The following is a 16,605-nucleotide window of genomic DNA, read 5'->3' as shown; positions in this document are numbered from 1 at the left end:
AATTCAAGAGACAGCTTCCGTTGGTGATACGGTAACTAATTATAAGATTAGAAAACATACATTATTATTATGATGATGATTCTGATTTCACGGAAACGCTTAAAAGTGTTTGAAAATATTTTTTGTATACGATATAGACTTTTTAAAACCTAAATTTCAGTAAGATTTTACAACTTTCAAATTTCGATCATCTTTTCAGTGAAACAAAGAGAGAGAGGAAGTGAAACAAATATAAAATATCGTATGAGCAAGTATAATTTTTTTCTGCATTTTTTTTTTTATTTTACAAAAATAATAGATAAAAAAAAGCTCCATTGTATAAATGTATGTATCGATATATTTGTTTGAAAGAATAATAGTTTATATACGTTTGGAGTGTAAATAATTTGTATTAATGTATGTAATGCAAAATTATACGATTTAGTATAATTCTCACGAGTTGTGTATGCTAAAAAGGTTAAAAAAAACTCGTTCACAGACAATATAAACATTCAATTGGATACATTTATAATTCATATTTGTTACTCACTTACTGTCGATATATTCAAATATGAACTTGGACAAGTGCCCAGAAAAATGTTTGATATTATACTTCTAACAAAATCTGTTTGATGTTGGACTCCAAAGTATTTCGCATTCTGATATAGTTCTGATTGTTTTAAGCAACAACAAAAATAGGATATATATGCGACTACAACGAAAGCTACGTACCCACGTGCAGCATATTAGACCTTTTCAACATCTCTCGACACAGACTAATGACACCTACAGTTTACAGGTAAAATGGATGGGTTGTCTCAAAGACCCAAACCATCATGATTATCAATACGTAACATGTTTGATTAGTGTGTAAATACTGTCTTGACTATATAGCTTCAGAAAATAAATCAACAAAATAAATAAATATATATACATTTTATGTCTCTGTCATATAATAACAAATACTTATTTTGTATGTATTTACACGACATTACATGTTGAATTGATTAAAACAAATACAACAACCATTCTGCATCCTGATCCGCTTTCTCTTCAATTTTATGATTATGTGAGATCATGCGAGTCTTTTACCTATTTGCCGCATGTAAATAAGGATTAATTTGTAAATTATGCAAAATTTATGAAAAATAATTATTGGACTGTCCGTACGTCCGTATCACACTTGTGAACACGACCAAATTGGTATTTTTCAACCGATCTTCACCTTAGTTGATACACATACTCAATTTCAGGAGGGATAATCACATATTGATTTTGAAGATCTAAGGAAAATATCACATTTATTTTTTTTTTATCAACGACGGACTTCTCCGCTTCAAGATATTTTGTTAGAGTTGATGTTTTTTCATGATGGATTTTGAAAAAAGATGTATAATTGACATCTCGTTTTAATGTTACAAAACCTAAGCTATGCGGTTTTTTTTTAACATACCTGCGTATGGAATTGACATTTCAAGTTGTTCGTTAATACTATAGAGCTTGTTGACATTGCAAAATCAAAATGGACAGTGCTAAGCAGGTGTTTGGAGAACAACGGCTGATGTCCCGAAAACAGCATACCTTGTGCCTTCGTCACAGTGTCCTTCCCCCGTTCCTGAAAATGATCTTTGGTTGTCTTACAAGAAGTTGATCAAATTTCGTTAATTTTATTTATACACTGTCGTTGCTATATTTTGTTTTGTTTTCACTGGGTCAGAATGTGTTTCTCTATTTCCAATTTCCGGAACAAAGTTTTGTACCTTTTTCAATTGTTTTCGTACTTGAGATTTGTTTATCTCATCTATGACCATACATAAGAAGGTTTTGGGAAAAATTATCCTCTGCATTTCCCGGAGGACTGTGTTCTCTCTAGAAACAACGTTTATCCAAATCGTCATCCTTTAGTTACAGCATTTACAACACCTCAAATTAATCGTAAGCCATAACATTTGAGAGAAAGAGCAGAAAACTAAATCACGTGATTAGTGAATACAGAATTCAAGTGGAAGACCAAATTGATGAATTAAAAATATACAAAGTATTGAGTACATTATGGAGGTACCCAAGGCCAAAACTGACAGACATTGTGGAAACATATGCCGCCCTTTTCAGCAGACATACAACATTGTTTAATTAAATATCAACTACAATTAAACATGCTTAGTTCTTTTCATTTTCCAAATTCCACCAGAACAGCTAAAAGCTCAACGTCTAAAAAGACGAAATGTGACTTAAAGTCCATTATTCTTTTATAATAAATTAAACAAATCCATGGTATTTGGACTCTGTAGGAAAGTTGTATCATTGTCTTGTCATTAACTTGTCTATTTTTATAAAAAAAACTTATGAAATATCTATGATTATAATATATTATTCATTTACATGTATTGGACTGACGATCTCAGATCCCATTATTATAGCTTTGAATGATTATCACGTGTGTATACTTGTGTACAGAGAATTTGGTATAATGAACTATGTATGTATATTTCTTTCTATCTTGTTCACCATTGTAAATTATTATTTGTATTATTTTTCTGCCTCTTGTTACAGTGTAAACTGTCTAGAGTGTTAATAAAGTTCTAAGTTCTAAGTCAATGAAAGCAATAAAATAAATATTGATTTTTTTTTTTAGTTTTTGAGACGACCCTTCACATTTTACCTGTCGTAGTCGTTCTCAACTGTAGGTGTCGAGAGTTGTTGAAAAGGTCTATTACTAGTTTGTGTATGATACTCAGCAAACTTATAACAAATATTATTTGCTTTTATTTTGTAGGTAACAACTTTGTCTTGTAATGACCAAGACGGTGTCGGAAGTTTATCATATAGCACTACAGAGACAAAATTTTTTGTTGGTGCAGCATCAGGACAAGTAACTCTAGCAGATTGTAAGTTGCTTATAATCTATAATTCATCTTATCATATTTATTACATGACAAAAAAGGGAGGTGTGGTATGTGAAGCAATATAGGCAACCGTACGGTGCGGCCTTTAACAATGAGAAAACCCATGCTGTACAGTCGCTTTAGAAGGACATGACATGAAAAATATGAAACAACTCAATTGAGAAAACTAACGGCATAATTTAAGAAAATAAAAATAACGGATAAAAGATATGACGAACATGAGCCAACGACAACCACTGAATTACTGGCCTTTGCAATGGGACAGGTACACATGGAATATGGCGGGGTTAAAGGCACCACCCCGCCATCTGGGACGATGGTGCAACGACAGAACAAATTATGCAAAGAGATAAACGAAGAACAAACTATAAAATCAGTTGAAATGGGCATTAACTCATCAGATCGATACAAACTAGAAATACAAAATATACAGACGGACATGGTAGAGTATGTATACATACCTAAAAATGGGGGGGGGGGGCGCACAGTATATTATATCTAAGAGTACTCGCAATTACCGATAGCTTGTCCAAAGCCAACAACAACTAATAAAAGAAAACTAAAAGTATCGAAGACTTAAACATTACCTTGAATGTGCATGTGTTTAACAATTATATATATATATATATATAGATTGGTTTTAATTTACTGATAGAAAAATCAATATTTGTACCAATTAAACAATATCCAAATATATAGTATTTACAGTTTTGAATTAGGTGTTATGTAACTATTTAGAATAAGATTAATTTAAAGGAACGATAAGTGTACCAGGTTTTTTTTTAACTTCCGGGCTCGGTACACAACATCAGTGTAAAGATAAGGATGTGCTTTTTCGTTTGAAATAAGATACAGCCAAACATGCAAACAAAATCTTTGTATCTTTGGAAGAATTTTGTCAGGATTTTAGGTAGTCTGTCGTCTCGAAAATTATTTAACAGTAGTGCATGCATTATTCTCATTAAAATCCAAAACGTTACTACTGTAACAGAACCGCGAACTAGTTGTGATATATAAACACCGTAAGACATTGGCAAAGGAACATCACCGTCAAACCCTTTTGTCGTAATTTTACTAGTACATGTACATGTATGTATTGTTATTTTGGAATAATTTAATAGTTTATTTGTATAATGGTAAACATTTCTAACTTGATATAATATTGTTACATCGATATTTGTCAGAGGTAAAACAAATACATTTCTAACCTTATATATTTCTAGCTGTTGATTATGACAGCACAGAACAGTCGTATGCATTTGATGTTACGGTCAGCGATGGTCTTCATTCCACAATTGTTGGTGTGACTGTTAGCATAACATCAGTTAATGAGTACACACCAACCTTTACCACTGTAACTGAAACTGTTGCTGAGAATCAGGCAATTGGTACTTCCATAACAACATTCACAGCAACGGATATTGATTTTCCTCCACATGATATTACGTCATATGCGATAACAGCAGGTAGTAAACAATACTCTACTAATTGAATTAAACAGCGTTTATTAAAACTGATTTGTAAAAAGAAGGATCAAAATGCCCCGTTTAGAATGTCTTAAAAACTTCACTACATTGATTTTGTTCTTTGTACGACTTTACCCCCAGCAGAGCTATAGAAAAACAGTACATTAATGGATGTTACACGGACACTTTTTAGTTGATAAACGGACACTTTTTTATGAATAGAATCACTCATACATGATCAGTGAGTTCATGGGCACTTAAAATTTCAATTAGATTTGAACTTTTTGTTTCACCGACATATTTTCTGTCTTTTTGTTTAAAATATTTACGTTAGCTTAGCATCAATAACTATATTTCAAACAATTTCAGTAAATTACTATTAATATCAGTACACGTAGGGATTGACCATTTAAAATTTTAAAAAGAGGGTATGTCTTTTTTCTAAAAAATACATTTTATTTTGATCCCCAATTTTATGAGAAAAATTATATATTGTGGTCAAGCAGATGACAAAATAATCTTCTGATTCCTGATTTTCCATATACCGTATATAATCATCTAATTCCGAAAATAAATGAATATAATTGGGTGATAGCGTTGAAAAAATGAATAATGTTCTTACTCAGAAAAGAAGATACCATACCCCTTTTTGAAGCTAAATGGTCGGTCCGTAAGTGTTTTTTCCTTCAACATATGGACATGAATAGTATTCTGAACAATGCTGAAAGTAAAGAAATGCTGGTACCAACGTTTATATTTCAATAAAAAAAAATCAAATATAATCAAAAGATAAAATCCCTATCAACTCACTAATGCACGATTGATCCAATACATAAAAAGTATCCGTATAATACAAGTTCAAATATGCAGCAAATCGTGAAGAAAGATCATTTAATGTCATCAATTTTGAACGGTAAGCTGCGATTGGATCACATAGTGACACGTGTTAAAGCCTAATCAATACTACCAGAGACATATATGTCACACGGTAAATGGCCACTTGGTCTTTGTAAATAGGGTGTTATGATATTGTAATTATTGTATTTATTTATGTTGGCCTGATTTGTGTTGTGTGGCCTGATAGCTGTTTACAGAATAGTCTTAGAACTGTGCAGTTTAGAAATCGCTGGAACAATTACAGAATGATTGGAACTTTCCAGAATGATCCTAATAAAAGATGCGTTATATAAACTTCTACATTTTACTAGAAACTTCTATTGTAACTTTCTAGGATGTTCCATTATAGACTGTTCTAGAATCTTCCATGACAACTATATATATACAGACACTAAAGTTAAACTCTCACTCTTTGACTTACTCTTGGACTTAGACTTAGACATTGATAGACATTAATATTCATAGCATTTGGATTGACACTTTTATTCTACAAACAACATCATACTGGATTATGACCGTAGTAGTGAACGTAATATTCAGATTGGATTCCGAAAGATATCCGGATACAGATAAAGATAAACTATTGGACTCATATTTTGACAGTTAAGTTGACAGTAATATTTGTGTAATACTTCTTGTAAACTTTTGTATAATAAATATTGTTAAATTTTATTACTGATTTGTGTCTTTTGTTGGCTACAATTTAAAGGCGATTTCTGGCCGTAACAGAAATTGGGGGCTCGGCCGGGATACTGAAAATATCTTATTCAAAATTTGTTTAGTAATTTTTATTATAACTAGCCAACAAAATTCTACAAAATGGCATTTGATGCCAGTAAATTTTTGAAAACGCCAGATCTGGAGAGTTTTGATAATTTAAAGAAAGAGGAATTAGTGTTGCTTGCTAAATATCTGAAATTAGATTTTAGAGTATCTATGAGAAAACAAATTATAAAAAATTTGGTTATAGACAAATTAGTGGACGCAGAAATTTTAGGTGAAGAGGCTCTTGATCTTAAGGTCGAAAACGTTGACGCCTTTAAATTAAAACAGTTTGAATTGGAACATAAACTTAAATTAAAAGAACTGGAAATGAAGGAGACGGAGAAAATAAAAGAACTTGAAATGAAGGAAAGATTGGAAATTGATAAAAAGGAAAAAGAAGATGAATTTAAATTAAAAGAAGTTGAAATGAGGGAAAGGCTAGAGATGGAGAAAATGAAAATTGAAATGGTCAAAGAAGAAAGCAACACTAAAGTCCAGTCGAAATCAGAATATTTTGATGCAGCAAAAAATATACATTTGGTTCCCAAATTTTGTGAAAAAACAGTGGATAAATATTTTCCACAGTTTGCGAAAATTGCTCATAATTTGAATTGGCCAAAGCCATATTGGACTACAATTCTACAAAGTGTTTTTGAGGGTAAGGCCGCTGAAATATACTCTGCACTTCCATCAGAAAAAAGTTCCGATTATGACACGGTGAAACAGGAAGTTTTGAAAGCTTATGAGCTAGTACCAGAAGCAAATAGACAGAAATTTAGATCTTATAAAAAGTTTGATTCGCAAACCTATGTGGAATTTGCTCGGGAAAAAGAATATCTATTTGATAAATGGCTTACTTCAAAGAAAACAGATAACAATTTTGATAACCTTAGACAATTGATGTTATTAGAAGAGTTCAAACAATGTGTTCATTTAGACTTAAAAACACATTTAGACGACAAAACTGTTGGGACAATACATGATGCAGCTGTAATTTCAGATAATTATACCCTTTCACATAAAAGAAGTTTCAAGGGTCAAAATGTTAATTCTTCAAGTGGAAATTACAAAAATCAAAGCACTGAGCGTACTGATAGTAAGCCTGTTGCACAGAATAAGAGTCAGTCCAGTTATAATATGTCTAGTCCAAAATTTGATACTTTTGAGAAGAAGTCACTGATTTGTGCTCATTGTAAGAAAAATGGTCACCTGATGGCTGATTGTTTTAGATTCCAGAAGAAGAATGAACGAGATAATAAGCCGAAGTCCAGTGCTTGTACGACACCTTTTATTACCAGTACGTTGGAATGTCCTGCGAGTCAGGCTTTTAAGTCCAGTTTTTGTGATTACATGGAGGAATATAAACCCTTTATGTCTGATGGGTTTATTTCTATTGTTGATGATACCACTCTTCAGCCTATTTTATTTTACGGGACACTGGAGCTTTTCAGTCTTTATTGTTAGAAGGTGTGTTGCCTTTGTCCGAGAAGACTTCTGTTGGTGCCTCCGTTTTGTTACAAGGTGTAGAGTTAGGTTGTATAGATGTTCCTCTCCATCGTATTTATCTGAAGTCAGATTTGATAACTGGACCAGTTATTGTGGGTGTTCGTCCTAATCTCCCTGTTGAGGGTGTTACATTATTGCTAGGAAATGATCTAGCTAGGAACAAAGTGGTTGCTGAACCAATTGTTACCAGTGACCCAGTGGTGGATGTTAAATCACCTGAAGATGATGCTGAATTGTATCCAGCTTGTGTTGTTACTAGGGCGATGGCTAGAAAACAACAAGATGAGAATTTGCAAGAAGACCAGTTTGATTACATGGACCTTTCTGACACTTTCCTAGCTGACATTGAAGGTCCTGGTAGCTCAGAAAAGGCCATAATAAGATCACATAGTGTTAACAAGAATGTTATTATGCCATGGCCAGACGTAAACAGCCATTCATTAGACCGACAGAATTTATTCGAAGAACAACATAAAGGCCCTGAGGTTCTCCAGCTCAACCAGCGGGCGCAACCACAGGAGGAAGCAGACAAAGTGGCCGAATGCTATTACCATCAGGACGGCATTTTAATGAGGAAGTGGAGGCCTCCTGATGCTACCCCAGAGGAGGAATGGAGAGTGTTATACCAAGTGGTGGTGCCTAAAGTTTATTGGCAAGAAATTATTGGTCTTGCCCATGACACCCCCTTGGCTGGACACTTAGGTATAAGGAAGACTTGCCTTAAGATCTTGCAGCATTTCTACTGGCCAAGACTTAGAAATGATGTTGCAGAATACTGCAAATCATGTCATATATGCCAGGTTGTTGGTAAGCCTAATCAGAAAATACCACCAGCACCACTTCTGCCTATTCCAGCCTTTGACGAACCTTTCAGCAGAGTTCTAATTGACTGCGTTGGACCTTTACCAAAGACCAAAATTGGAAATGCGTATTTATTGACAATCATGTGTACATCCACTCGCTTTCCTGAGGCTATTCCGCTAAGAAATATCAAGACACCTACTATCGTCAAAGCACTTATCAAATTTTTCACGTTAGTAGGACTTCCTAAGTCTATACAGTCCGACCAGGGATCAAATTTCATGTCAGGTTTATTTCAGCAAGTCGTGTACCAGTTAGGGATTGCTCAGTATAGATCAAGTGCGTACCATCCAGAATCTCAAGGTGCCTTAGAACGTTTTCATCAAACATTGAAGAACATGATTAGAATTTTTTGTCTTCAATTTGACAAGAGACTGGGATGATGGAGTTCACTTTCTACTTTTTGCAGTCCGAGAGGCTGTTCAAGAATACCTTGGATTTAGTCCATTTGAGTTGGTATTTGGCCATACTGTAAGGGGACCGTTAAAATTGATTAAGGAAAAGTGGCTTACTGAACATACTGACTTGAATCTTTTAGACTATGTATCTAGATTTAAAGAAAAATTGTATACTGCTTGTCAAATTGCTCAGAAAAACTTAAAAAATGTACAGAACAAGATGAAAATTTGGTATGATAAAGATGCCAGGGATAGAGTTTTTGAGCCTGGTGATAAGGTACTTGTATTTTTGCCAGTCCCTGGACTTCCTTTACAGGCTAAATATTGTGGTCCTTATACAATACAGAGTAAAATCAATGATTTGAATTATATTGTAAAAACTCCAGGTCGGCGCAAACAAAATAGAGTGTGTCATATTAATATGTTAAAACCATATTTTGAGCGTACTAATGAATGTGAGAGTAAACCAGTTGCCACTTTAGGCATGGTTAAATTTGAGAACAATCATGACAAACCAGATGTAATTGAACCACCTTTTAGTTCTAAAACTCTGGAAGAGACAGTTAGATTGAAAAATTCAGAAATTTTGTCAAATTTAGACTCAAACTTGCACATCTGTCTTTTGATCGTAGAGAAGAAATAAAAACTTTGGTATTTTCTTTTAAAAATCTTTTTCCAGATGTGCCAAACAAAACCACTGCTGTTTGTCATGATGTTGATGTAGGAGATGCTTCTCCAATTAAGCAACATCCTTACCGGCTCAATCCAATCAAACTTGAAGTTATGAGAAAAGAAATTAAATATATGCTTGACAATGATATTATTGAGCCGAGTAACAGTGAATGGAGCTCTCCTTGTCTCCTTGTGCCAAAACCAGATAAAACCTTTCGTTTCGTGACTGACTTTAGAAAAGTAAATTCAGTCTCAAAATCTGATTCCTATCCGATTCCAAGGATAGACGATTGTATTGACAACATTGGTCAAGCAAAATTTGTGAGCAAATTTGATTTGTTGAAAGGTTATTGGCAAGTTCCATTGACACAGAGAGCTCGTGAAATATCAGCTTTTGTTACACCAGATGGCTTATTTCAATATACTGTAATGCCGTTTGGCATGAAAAGTGCACCAGCTACATTTCAAAGAATGATCAATAATGTTATAAAAGATTTAAACTGTTGTTATGCTTATATTGATGATCTAATTGTATGTAGTGATAGCTGGGAACAGCATTTAACACATTTGTATGATACTTTTGATAGATTGTCACAATCAAATTTGACTATTAATCTTGGTAAAAGTGAATTTTGTCAGGCCACTGTTGATTATTTAGGGCATACAGTTGGCCAAGGTCAAGTGAAACCTATTATGGCTAAAGTGGAAGCTATTTCCAAATTTCCTCCTCCTACAAATAGAAAACAACTTATGAGATATTTAGGCGTGATTGGATTTTACAGAAAATTTTGTACAAATTTTGCTACTGTGGTTCAACCATTGACTCATCTTTTACGAAAAGATTCTAAATTTATCTGGAGTGAAAATTGTCAAAACGCTTTTGAAAATAGCTAATCACTTTTAATTAATAGTCCAGTTCTGATTACTCCAGACTTTGAAAAACAATTTAAACTTGCCGTTGATGCAAGCGATGTAGGAATTGGAGCTGTTTTATATCAAGAGACAGATAATAATGTTGAGAAACCTATATCATATTTTTCCAAGAAATTAGATAAACATCAGAAAAATTATTCAACTATCGAAAAAGAGTGTTTTGCAATGTTGTCAGGACTTCGACATTTTGATGTATCTTTGAATCCCACTGTATATCCTATTCTTGTTTGTACTGATCATAATCCTCTCACCTTCATACATAAAATGAGAAACAAGAATCAGAGGTTGACTAGGTGGAGTTTGTTGTTACAGGAATATGATGTAATTATAAAACATATTAAGGGTAAAGATAATGTAATAGCAGATGCTTTATCTAGAGCTTATTAAAACACTTTGTATATACTATGTATTTTTGTTCATTTTATTCATGATAAGTTTTTGTTACACAAAATCTTCTTTTAAGGGGGAGGTGTTATGATATTGTAATTATTGTATTTATTTATGTTGGCCTGATTTGTGTTGTGTGGCCTGATAGATGTTTACAGAATAGTCTTAGAACTGTGCAGTTTAGAAATCACTGGAACAATTACAGAATGATTGGAACTTTCCAGAATGATCCTAATAAAAGATGCGTTATATAAACTTCTACATTTTACTAGAAACTTCTATTGTAACTTTCTAGGATGTTCCATTATAGACTGTTCTAGAATCTTCCATGACAACTATATATATATACAGACACTAAAGTTAAACTCTCACTCTTTGACTTACTCTTGGACTTAGACTTAGACATTGATAGACATTAATATTCATAGCATTTGGATTGACACTTTTATTCTACAAACAACATCATACTGGATTGTGACCGTAGTAGTGAACGTAATATTCAGATTGGATTCCGAAAGATATCCGGATACAGATAAAGATAAAAGATTGGACTCATATTTTGACAGTTAAGTTGACAGTAATATTTGTGTAATACTTCTTGTAAACTTTTATATAATAAATATTGTTAAATTTTATTATTGATTTGTGTCTTTTGTTGGCTACAATTTAAAGGCGATTTCTGGCCGTAACAAGGGCCTTGAATATATGACGAAATTTATTGTGGCAAACAATTTATTTCACACTGAAAATACATAATTATAATAAACATTTATTTCAAATGTTGACTAGAAGTTTACTTTGAAATTGAACTATGAATTGGATAGAAGTACATGCATGATAAGGCCTAAAAGAAAATGTGCTTACCCGAAAATAGGGAAAAGGTTATTTGTCCCTTATGCAGCGTGCGTGCTAAAGTGTTAAACTCGCATTTGTACGAGTTCACCGTATATATAGTGCTAGAAAAAGTGGCGGGGTTGCATGCATAATAAATTCGTGCAGAGTAATATATAGAATAAAGTCTTTTTCTAAATGTCCGTCAATGAATGAATGAATGAATGAATGTATGAATGAATGAATGAATGAATGAATGTATGAATGAATGAATGAATGAATGTATGAATGAATGAATGAATGTATGAATGAATGAATGTATGAATGAATGTGTAAAAGGTAGTAAATATATAATACACACAACATATAGTGTAGTACAAGTTTATAAGATCATATAACTGTACTCTAATAAATAGCTACGGTGACATATAAAAAAACCTATATGTATGAACTATTAAAAAAATCCAAAACATACAGCCCGTAACAGAGAAGTGATCGAATTGATGTTTCTTTACAGTCAAAATTAGCTACGTTATCGACAAACTTATTTCAGAAGTGACATAATTTAATTTTCTTCATCGACAAAGTATTTCATGTCCAACGTGTAAGTTTTCATTGTTTAAGTCAAAGTTTTTTTTAACACAGTAAAACATTTTTTATAATCAACCTCTGTCATTGGCATTTTCATTTTAACGGTAAAGGATCAAATACGGGATCTCCGAAATTTCCATCATTTGTTACGAGGAAATCATTATTCAATCGAACACATGTCTTTGTTCATGACACATATTATGAAATACAAAGGAGTTGAAAGAATCAAATACTTTCGAACTGACGGAAACAAAAATACATAATCTAGAATATGTGTTCTGTCATAAACAACTGAACAATGGCTTCGTCGTGCGAATCGACGAGATCATGTTACATGTAACTGATCTTAGCTGTAGAAACAGTTGGTGCGACCTCGATAAAATCTTTATCAACAACAACAACAACAACAACAATTTTTATTTGTCAATCAAGACGCCCCGAGGAGCAGTACAATTACAGTTTATCAGTTTAATATAAGCGATAAATATTCATGACTACAATGATAATGAATTTATTGGAGTCACATCCACTGTTTCTATTGTAAACATGAACTCGTCGGTTAGTGCAATGAAGACACTTTTAAAGATTGAGATTGTTGGTTTATTCTTTACACCTTCGAGGTATTAAAATTATTTCAGTGTTTATTTAAAGTTAAATTTATTTTCAAATCTCTTCTCTTTAAAATTGTCGAAACTTCCGTTTAAGATTTCTGTGGTAAACTATCTATTCTATAGTTAGGACCGTTTTATAATAAATACTCTTTTGTACAAGAATACTTTCTTTATAGAAGTAAAGATCTGCTGGTTATAGATTTTTTTTATAACTTTCATTATTGTGACGACGCGCTATGAAATTCAGATTAATTTATAAATGAAGTTGTATATAAATTTTTGGTCATAAACACAATTCTTTTAAACAGTTCGACGAGTGCGTCAATGTTACAGTAGTCTGTTTACTGTAAATTACTAAGCTTGGCCCGATTCATCTGTCACTTATGGAAACTAATTCACCACTTTCTGAGACATTCATTTTTATTTCACCATCAGACATAGAGCTACATTTGTAACTAAAGGAAAACTCTCAAATTAAAGAAATTTGACATGATATACTGAAACTTTCTTATAATCAATTAAACGACTGCTTTTCTTAGATATGTGATTTTTCATGGTCAAACTTTTTCATTGCTAACGGACATTTTGAGATTTTTTATTGTAAAAAAATGGTGTTTTCAACATTCAACATTCAAAATTTAGAACTTCATGAACATGCACAGGAAGCTGAATTATTGCACATCTATGTACAGTAACTACTTAAAATTGTACTTCTGCGTCCTTAAAATGTTCTGACCGTCCTCAGATTTAATGTACGGAAATGTTTCGGTATATTAAATTCAAATCCGAAATGAATGTTTATGACACACAAAAAGAGAAACCAGAATCTCTTGATGACCAAACGTTTGTACACGTTGGGGCGATTTAGAGCTTTTCAGAAGGAGTGAGATTCTACCCTTGTTGAAAGCCTTGTGGAGACCTCGAGATTTTTAAATTCCCTCCGTTTTTGAGTGTGGTCTCTCTGTAAATTACCCCCATATCTTTTCATTTTCCTATTTACCGAAGGTTCCATGTGAAAATTTCCATTGGATCATATATGTTAAACTAAATGTACAAAACAGGCTCAAGAAAAGGCGAAATTTCTTTTTCAAACCTGAACTAGAAATCTATTTTTTTCTAATAGAGCACCTTACATTATCGTCAATGAGTTCAGGCATGTGAAAAATGATATAATCATGCACAAGAAAGAAACCCTGAACAGGCTTTCAGCAATAATTTTTACCTATTTAATATTAAGTAAATATTAACATGTACATGTATTTGATAAAGTACAGATATAACAAAGAAACTGCCCGGTATCCGACGTAAGAGTACACCTTTTTACTGCACGCGTAGTCGGGTGCGTTCACTACGAGGACACTTGTACCCAACTACGCGTAAAGTATGAGTACAGAATCGTCCCATACAGGACAATTTCTATGTTATCCTAGTATATTATCCGACAGTTAGGAATAAAATCTGGTCAAATTTTGAAGTTGAACATGTGGGAATTTTTTATTTTTGCCACGGACCATTTAATTTTCATGGAGGAAGGGGCCTGGTAGTTTTTAGAAAACAATATTCTGACCCTGATTTTGACTTAAAAAATCTGCTGCCTCAACATTTTGTCATATGAAAAAAAAATTGTCAACAAAATTTTCCTGTATAAACTGTAATAGAAAACAGAGAAAATGTGTCTATGAGACACAGATGCCCCCGCCAAACAGGAAGTAGACGAATGACAGACCTGAAAAGGGGAGACACAGTACAATGCATCTTGATAAAGCTTCAGACCAAATATCAAACCAATCCGACATACACAAGCCGATATATATTTGACAAAAAATTTATAGACCGGACGTACAGACGTACAGACAAGGGTAAATCTTAATGCCCCGTCGCCTACAGGCGGGGCATAAAAATCTGACCAGTGAAGCGGTTATTAAAATATTCTGAGATATATTACTATATACCCCCCCCCCCCCATTTTCCCCTCCTGAAAATCAAATGTTTCGTGCCTTAGCAGATGTGTGTTAGCACTAAGTTGTTCAATTAACGCGGTTAAGCAGAAATGTGTGTGTATATCGACAAAAATTGGTAAATTAACGCCAGAGATTCCCTCGTTTGATCGAAGAGTTTTCTTGCTTCAAGCTGAATAATTCACACCGTTCTACATGAAAATAAAAGGATTTAAAAACCAAAGTTCCGGCGGGCTTTTTCACGTCCTAAATTTCGAGACCTGACAATCCGGGACATTGAAATCCCACTTTACCAACAAAAAGATAATCCCAGCTTTATTTCTTGATAAATGGTCTCTGGTAATAATGATACGAAGTCGGAAGTAGCTCAGGTTTTAAGAAAAACATACGTGTACATTCTGGATTTCAAAAGTGAGAATTTTTGACAACATACTTGGCCTTGGATAGTGCCTATTTTCAGAAAAGAATGTTTTAAAAGTCAAAGAAAAATGTTTTCTCTGATAAAAACATTTTAAGAACCAGCTTTGTGTAACCTATAGATAAATTCGACTGGATATAAGGAAGTTAATATGTTTACTCTGATTTGAAATTATCTTTTAGAACTTTTTTTAGTACTTGAGAACCTACGTTGTTTATGGGTAATAGGTGAAATGTTGCATGATCCCTCAAAATGACAGCAGGCGCAGTTTTCCGATTTTCATTTGTACACTGCTAAAAACTGTCAGGTCCTGGCCATGGTATATTTTGGAGAAATGTTTTTTTACTGATTTTTACTAAAATAAATATTCTCTGTGTGTGCCCTTTCAAGAAATAGTTTTGCTCGTTATTTTGTCTTATTAAAAGAAATTCTCAACAAAATTTCCCCGTTTAAACTGTACTAGAAAAAAGTTTGGCATGTGAAACGGACAAAGACATATTCTAACAGAAGTACAAATACATTGTACCAGTCCTCCCTTTTGTGTATACATATGAGAAAACATTTTAAAGTTATTGATTGAATTCAAATCCATCACACATACAGTACACATTGTAAAAATAAAGGACTTCATTCCTATCAAACACCTTTTTAATTGTTGACCAGTATATTTCTTTTAGTTTGGGTAAAATTGTAAGGAAATAATACTATCAAGACGTTCTTCCATAACTCTATTTTTTCTGTTCTGACTTTGAAGAAATGACTACTTTTCGCCCAATCGAAATGGTGCATGGACATATTTTGTTTCATATTATTAGAATTATTTTCAATATTATCGGTATTAAACTTGATTATTGACACATGAAAGTTTGTCAGCATTGTCAATCTTTTTAACGTTAAAGAACCAATAGTTCGGGCACTACTCAATTAAGTTTGTCGATAACGTAGCTAATTTTGATGGTAAAGAAACATCAATTCGATCACTTCTCTGTTACGGGCTGTATGCCTATTTATATATCTAAAAAACAAGCAGAATTCAGTTTTTTTAAAGGGGAAATGGAGAGTAGTCTGTTTCCCGGCCGTTATTGAAATTCTTGACAATACCTTTAATAATCTTGTTAATATGTGTATATTCCGAAGTCATACTGGATATTTTACGGAGGGGACCAACCTAAATGGAGAAAAATTACACTGGTTATATAGCAGTTTGACACTTATTTTGATCATTGAGATGCTTAATATCCCCTAAACAACACAACGTCATTAAAACGTTCTGCTGATTTTACAGAGTTATCTCCCTGTAGTGTTAGGTACCACCTTAAGTGAAAAAAATGTGTTTAAACTGTAACTTACATTAACCGGTATATGGCCATTGAAGTTTCTAATATGTTGAGTTTTGCTACCTCTTCTCAATGCAAAATGTACTGCT

At 33.1% G+C, this 16,605-nt stretch overlaps 1 protein-coding gene across 1 annotated transcript in view; it reads left to right on the top strand.

Moving 5' to 3' along the window:
* The first annotated feature begins 2,911 nt into the window (after positions 1 to 2,911).
* LOC143060911 (protocadherin Fat 4-like) overlaps positions 2,912 to 16,605 on the top strand; it is a 42,973-nt gene continuing 29,279 nt past the window's right edge. The window contains exons 1-2 of the mRNA XM_076233652.1: positions 2,912 to 2,927; positions 4,109 to 4,351. Of these exons, the coding sequence (XP_076089767.1) occupies positions 2,912 to 2,927; positions 4,109 to 4,351 (259 nt within the window). The remainder of the gene's footprint in view (positions 2,928 to 4,108; positions 4,352 to 16,605) is intronic.

Source organism: Mytilus galloprovincialis, chromosome 1 (genome assembly GCF_965363235.1).
Source record: "Mytilus galloprovincialis chromosome 1, xbMytGall1.hap1.1, whole genome shotgun sequence".
Taxonomy (NCBI): domain Eukaryota; kingdom Metazoa; phylum Mollusca; class Bivalvia; order Mytilida; family Mytilidae; genus Mytilus; species Mytilus galloprovincialis.
Note: the sequence above shows the minus strand (reverse complement) of the source record. Positions and strands in the feature narration are given on the sequence as shown.